The sequence below is a fragment of the Vitis vinifera genome, chromosome 2 (assembly GCF_030704535.1).
Source record: "Vitis vinifera cultivar Pinot Noir 40024 chromosome 2, ASM3070453v1".
Taxonomy (NCBI): Eukaryota; Viridiplantae; Streptophyta; class Magnoliopsida; order Vitales; family Vitaceae; genus Vitis; species Vitis vinifera.
Genome location: NC_081806.1, coordinates 5828346 through 5835807, shown reverse-complemented (window position 1 = coordinate 5835807; position 7462 = coordinate 5828346). Strand labels below are relative to the sequence as shown.

Below are 7462 nucleotides of genomic sequence, written 5' to 3'. Positions count from 1 at the left end.
GAATAGTTTTATATTGTTCAAAACCAAAAAAACGAGAACGTGCGTTTGACAACTAGAAACTGTTTTCTATTTTCGATTCTTAAGAATAGAAAATAAGTTATTTTTAAAAAATATTTTTTAGTTGTTTTTAGATAACATCTTTTAGCTGTTTTCACTTCTTCTTTTTTATAATTGTTTTAAAAAATTATTATATAAGCATATAGAATGATTAAAAATAAAACATTTGATTTAAAAATTATTTTTAAAAATATTAAAAACATGTTAAAAATATTTGAGGTTCTCAAACAAACTTTTGTTTTACAAAACATTGGAGAATAATTTTTAATTTAGAACTATTTTCAAAAAATAGTTACCAAATAAGGTCTTGAGCTCTATTTGGTAACTATATTTGAAAACAATCACAAAAAATCATTTTTAAGAAAATTATTCTATGATGTTTTGTAGGATAAAAGTCTTTTTGAAAACCTTAAATATTTTAATATTTTAAAATATGTTTTAAAAATAACTTTTATATTTAATATTTTATTTTTAATTATTCTATATATTTGTATAATTGTTTTTTTAAAATAATCATCATTTTAAAATAATAAAAAATAATAATTTTTTTTTTTTAAACACTATTTTTTTTCTAAGTAATTTTTTTATTGTTAAACATGTTTTTCATATTTTTTATTACGAAAAACAGAAAACTATTCTTGAAAACCATTATTAAACAAGCTCTAATCACCTAAGAATAAAAAATAAAAAACAAATTTTGATTATTAAACATATTTTTCTATTTTTTCATTGTGAAAAACATAAAACTATTATTGAAAACCATTTTCAAACAACCTTTTATCGACCCAATTTTTTTATCGTGGATCACGTGTTTTTGCTCTTTATCCAAATTATTGATTTAGCACTTTGAGACTTTATGATGAGACTGAGTCCAAAGCAAAGCTCTAAATTTTTTAAAACAAAGAAAAAGTTATGTCAATGAAATGGTGAATGAGAGATTATAGATTTCCCACGTTAGTTTTTTTTATTTATATTTTTATGTTTCAGAGATGCTGCCTCATTTAAAGCAAGACATTGTGTCAATTATAAAGGATTACTTTATAACAAAAATCACCTCCTTTAAAAATTCATGCCCATATATGCCTTCAAAACCCACTTTACAACTCAGGCTTTGTCAACATTATCACTCAACACAAAACAATAAAGCAAAAGGCAGGAAAAATAAAAGAGACAGAACCCAAAAAAACAAAAACAAAAACAGATGAGGGTGGTTCCCACGGCAACATTAATAATAATGAAAAACATAATAATTAGAATAGTTAATATTTTGACTAACATTCAACCCATCATCATATATGTCAACATACACCCACATTGAGACTGTGGTGTTGCATTTATGGGATTAGTTGTCATGTAGATTTGTTTGAATTGAATTGTTTTTATTCATGGTTTATTTGATTAAAAGGGTTATTAAAAATTAATCTTTCATAATTTTTTTTATTTTATTTTGATAAAAATATCTTTATTTATTTTTTCTTTTTTTTTCCTTTTTGTAAAAATAATATACAAATATTTAAAGTGATAAAGGATATTTATGTCTAAAATAGGTTACTTTTTTTACAAATATATTGATCATATCAACCTTTTTGACCCATTAATTCTTTATTAATCATTTTATTTCCATTTTTGCGGATTCCCCATAGTGAATTGGTCATCCAAATGAAGTCGGGTATGAAAATAGAGCCACGGGGTGTCAACTACAGAGAAAATTGGGGGAAAGATGATGATATATTACTATTAATTGAATGAATGGCTTTATTTCCGGAATTCCTTGCACTTGGGTTTTTCTTGGTACCCAAATAAGAATATTGCTAGAGGGGCCTATAACCTATGCATCAAAAGCATACAAATTGACTAAAAAAAAAAAAAAGAGAAAAAAGCATTACATGCAAATTTTTTCTAGTCCACGTACAAAAAGCTAGACAAAGATGGGTCTCCTTGATATTTCCTCTTTCTATTCCCTTCATCCACCCTTCTTTTCAACCTTTATGCAAGCAATGAGAAAACCCAACCCATATCAATTTTATAAATTAACAAGCTTTAATTTTTGTCCCCCATTGTTTCTGATAATTGTACCAGCAAATTATCAAGCTTTAGGTCACGATCATGGTGTCGACGCGTTAAATTAACACCACCTTAAGTCTAATTCATCGGTATTGAATAATTGATCTACTTTAGTACTTGATGGTGCAACATAAGATGCTCCAAGTGGCACTCAAATGGTCGTTTTCTCTTAGCTCCATGTTACCTGTCCTCAAATTTGTTTACACTATTAGACAGTCCAGACAATATCTCACAAAAAGTCCTCTTGCACCACTCGTCGTGTATTAGAACATTCAAATCTTAACTTGCTGGCTGCCCCAGAGATGAGGGTGGATGGTAATGGCCTCAGATATATACATATATATAGCTATATATGTACATATGCATTTTGCCATATGTATTAGCAATTTGTGGTCCATAAACCCTAGAATCCGTGCAATCATGCTACCATTAGCTGCCTTTTTGCTGTAATCATGAGGATTTTTAGTTGGGTTTTGAAGGGTAATTGGAGAAGATTTTTTTTTCTATTCATGGGCTTATGTGGTCATGAGCAATGGTAGGGGGTTGTGGATAGGATAGGATAGAGAAGTGGACGCTGAAAGGGACTGTGATGATGAGATCATGCATGATGTTGGAACTTAGAATATTCCTATGGGTTGCCACTGGTGTAATGGCTTGAAATTTTCTTTTTCTTGTTAATTATTTTGTTGAATTTTTCACGGGAAAGGAGTTTATGCCAAATTTAATATACATTTTGTTGAAATTTGTTACTCTTTTAAGACAAGAGCTTAGTTGAGAATTTGTCAGAGGAACCGGCCCACATGCTTATGCGTATGCATCCAATGAATTAACTGAGAGCTGATCAGTCCGAGTTCTATGATCGACTGTCTCCCGCATGCCTTGTCTCTACTGTTGTCTCTTTGTGAAGTAAACAGAGGGTGGTAAATATGTGTCTGAAGTACGATTGTTGAATAATTGAATTCTCCAGTTCTTTTTTCTCTACTTTCAATTCTTTATTCAATGGTGATGTTGGCAAAGATGTTCCACCCAGATGCTCTTTCTATGTAGGATTACCTTTGAAAAATACTAACACATTAAAAAAAAAAGAAAAGAGAAAGAGAAAGAGAAAGAGAAAGAGGAAGGAGAGAGAAGAAAAGGGAGGAGGCCAGCTCTCATACTATACCTCATCACCAGATGCATGTTCCAAGAGGGAAAAAGATGAATTAAGAATAAAATCCAATGAAAGCTGAAAATTTTATTGCAGTCTCACTCATGTACATGGAGGCTAATTGTCATCTAATACTATGCGACTGTTCACAGATGGAAAGGATGATGAGAAGGATGATCGATCAGACCTCTTCTGATGAAGCTGAAGGGCAGAAATGGAGGTTTATATATATATGTGGACGACCACGGACCACCCCTTTTGTTGATTTGAACCCAAGCTCAGTTATATATGTATATATATATATATGCTCCATAATTGAATTGCTTCACTGATGATTTGAATGCCGTCGGAATTTGGAGCAAGCCAGCACCTTCTGGGATCATCACCAAATGTTTTGTTCTTTTGGAAGTCAAAAGAGAGTGGGCTAAATTAATTGTCGTCGATCGTCTTCTTCCTTGTTGCTACGCCCATGAGAAAGAATATTCCATGGCCTCAGTTCCAGCCAGCTGCGACCCAAGCCAGTAATGAGGCTCATGGAATTGATGACTGACGTCGAGGAACAGATCAGGAAGGTCGAAGAATGTGTCATCGTCATCTGTCAATGCTGAATTTGAAGAGTCCTGAGAGTCGTTTGATGTGACGGTAGCAGCCGGGGAATGGGAGCCAATTAGCTCCGCTTGATCACCTTCATGGCTTGTCGGATGATGGAATGCCGCCGCTTTGGCCGCCGCCGCTCTGATATCTTTAGGTGAGGCGGTGGCGGGGCGGGGGAGCTCCTGAGCCAGTTCAGGGAAATTGAGATAGGCGGAGTGGCCTTTAATAGTAAGCGCCGCTACATCGTGGGCTCGAGCCGCCATTTCTGCTGTGGGGAAAGTCCCGAGCCATATTCTAGACTTCTTTCTGGGCTCGCGAATTTCCGACACCCATTTCCCCCAATTCCGCATTCGTACTCCCCGATATGTGGGGCGCCTCCCATCTTTCACACTACTAGTAGTGCCACTCTTACCCCTTTTCCTACTCTTGTCACCATTTTTTCCTTCTTTTCTCCCTGGGATGTCTGATGAAATCTTTACAGCCGAAGAAGAAGAGGAGGAGGAGGAGGAGGAGGTGGTGGTGGTGGTGGTGGTGGTGGTGGTGGTGGTGGTTTGAGCCTCAGCATCTATACTGAGTGGGTGTTCCATGGGAGGAGAGAGGAGAGGAAAGGAGAGGGGAGGGGAAGACCCTAGAGGGAGTTGTTGGGGGAAAATGTGTTGAGGGCAGTAGATCTTAAAATAGAGGTGGGTAAGCTTCTTATGATTGTTTTGGGAATAAAGGTTAACATTAAAGGAAATGGGACCTGCGGACAAAGGGGTCCTAAAATAGTTTGGCTATATTGCAAAACCAAAGCTCGTTTTCAAATAACGGGTAGTTTTGCAGTCCTTCATGCCTTTCTCGGCCTCTCTCCATGTCTTATTATGCATCCACACATGAATGATTAAGGCATTTCTTCATTTGTCACGCGCCCCATTTGTCATCCCCTATTAATTTTGATGGGAAGATGGCGTGGTGGGGCTCGGCTCCAATACCTAGCTCATCCACAACGCCAAAACCATTGTTGCATACTTGCATTCCAAGCCATGGATTTCGTCTTCACACTCTAAAGTTGGCTCCAATTTCCCAGTGCCGTGATCACCATCTCACCATCTGACCTCTCTCCGACCCCCCACGTGGCCTCTGCCTCTATTCCTCATAATCGGCCTTTACTTCTTGTGGGCTCGCCTATAGCTGTTAGCTCTGCAACCATGTCAATTCTATCATTTCCTTTCCCTTTCAATATTACTCACCTTAATGATATCATTCAAATTTTTATAAATTCATAGCAAATTACCAAAAAAAAATCATGTTTCAAAATTATAACACTTATCATCACAGAAGTTTAGCAAAAATTGCCGCATCCGAACTTATCTTAAAATTATGACTTGAAGACACGACTTCAATACATCATTATGAAGTTATGTTTTCAAATTAAGCATATATTATTTTGAAGACGTGTCTCAAAGACATGATTTTCGTGTCTTATCTTGAAATTATGAATTGAAAGCATGACTTTAATTGTTTTTTTTTTATGAATTTTTTTATGTAAATGTATTTATTTTTCTTTATTTTTCTATTTTTATTGAACTCATATATTATTGTTATTTTTTAATGTATTTTAATGAAGTTATCAATATTTTAGATTTAAATCATTTCTAATAAAACACGCTAAAAAATGATGTTTTCATATCACAACTTTAATAAAATACATCAAAATCATATTCTTAAATTACGACTTTAATAAAATTCAAAAAAATTCATGTGACATCTCGATATTAATAACATAAAGTAAAATCTATGTGGGCTTTTGCTGTTGCAAAGTGTCATATATCGGAAATATTTTTAAAAGCGACATATTTTAAAAAATATGTTTTTTTTGTTTTTTGTTTTTTTTTAAAAAAAAAATGAAAAAAAAAAACCCTTGATATCACATGGGATTTTAGACTTAGCCAAGTTGGAGTAGTGGAAATTGACGGACCTATCAAAGACCAATGAAAATGATATTGAGAATTCGTCCTTGAATTTCCATGCATGCCGGTGACAATTACTTATAGAGGATTAGTCATTCAATTCTGTTCCTACTCCTACGTTGACGAGGGCATTTGATTGTTTCCCCATCAAGCTCCAGTCCCCAAACATTGGGGCCTCTCATGTCCAAATCCTCGTTAGAAACAGCCAAATGACACATTCAAAAACCAATCAAATGGTAGATGGATCCCTTTAAATTCCTCAATTTCATTAATATCTAAACCTACCTTCGGGTCATCTCCATGTTCCCGGATCAAGATGGCATCATCTCCTTACTGTATCAATTATTTAAAGGAAACGTTTTCACAACAAGTTTTTTTTTTATGAGAATCATTTGATAAATATTTTTACCGAAAACACTATAAGTTTTAGATTTTTAAAAGTATTTTCCAAATTTTATTTTTATAAAATTAAAAATATTTCCTAAAATCACGGTGATAATATATACATTGAAATATTACATCAAATAATTTCTTCAAAGTAATTTGATAAAAATGACAATTTATTTAGATAATTACAAGTTAGATATTTTTCTTCTTAGACATTCCATTTTATATATATAGATATTTTGTAAGAAGCTGGATTTTTTTGGGGAGTTTAAGAGAAAAAAGTCAAGAAAAATCATAACACTTCTCCAATCAATCAACAGTTGTGATGATGTGAGTCAGAAAATAATTTTGGTATGAATAATTGAATTGTGGCTGTAAATAGATGTGACAGTGGCATATTACTTCCTATGGTGGTTATAAGGCCACAGGGCTTTTCATAATACGATAAATATAGTTGAAGAATTGACCCAAAGTTCATTATTAATTTAATTGTCACGTGTTTAAAGAGAATTAAATCTAAGTTTTAAATTTTCCATAGCCACACTCTTAGGAACCCAATCCTTTTTTCCTTAACTGTGTTTGGTTTTCAAAAAAATTGAAAAAACAAAAGTAAGAAAAAGAAAAAGAAAATAAAATCAATAAATTATTTTATACATTATTTCAAATTCATTTTACATATATTTTATTTTTATGTAAAAATTAAATAATTTTAAAATATATAAGTTTTTAACTAACATTAATTACATATTTGATTTTTATATTTTTCATGATAAAATTAAACATAATAATTTTTTTTACTACTTTCTAAGAGTCCAATTTTCATTTTTCTACTGATTTAACACCACTTTAATCTTGCATAAACACTTTAAGTTACATTTGGTTCTCATAAGATTTTTTTTTAGGGCAAGAGAGCAAAAAGAAAAAATGTAAAGAAAGAAAAAATAAAGAAAAAAAAATTGATTCAAAATTAATAAATTATTTTTAGATATTCTTTAACCTATTTAATTTTATTTCCTCTTTATATTAAATTATTTTAAAATATATAAATTTCTAACTAATTTTAATAATATTTTATTTTCTTTCATAATTTTTATAATAAAACCAAACATTAAAAAATAAAATAAAATAAAATAAAATAATAATAATAATAATAAAAACAATTATTTTATTACCTTTTAAGAACAACACGCAATCTTAGATTTTTATCAGAAGAGTAGAATTAAAGTCGCATAAACCAAATCCAAATATTCTTTATAATAACTTT

General features: G+C 31.9%; 1 protein-coding gene across 1 annotated transcript; it reads right to left on the bottom strand.

Annotated features, from left to right (window-relative positions):
• Positions 1–3330: 3330 nt before the first annotated feature.
• On the bottom strand, positions 3331–4620 carry LOC100261286 (ethylene-responsive transcription factor ERF039). The gene has a single exon (XM_003635394.4). It carries the CDS (start codon positions 4447–4449, stop codon positions 3730–3732), a length of 720 nt encoding a protein of 239 aa, XP_003635442.2. The 5' UTR covers positions 4450–4620; the 3' UTR covers positions 3331–3729.
• Between the last annotated feature and the right edge of the window lie 2842 nt (positions 4621–7462).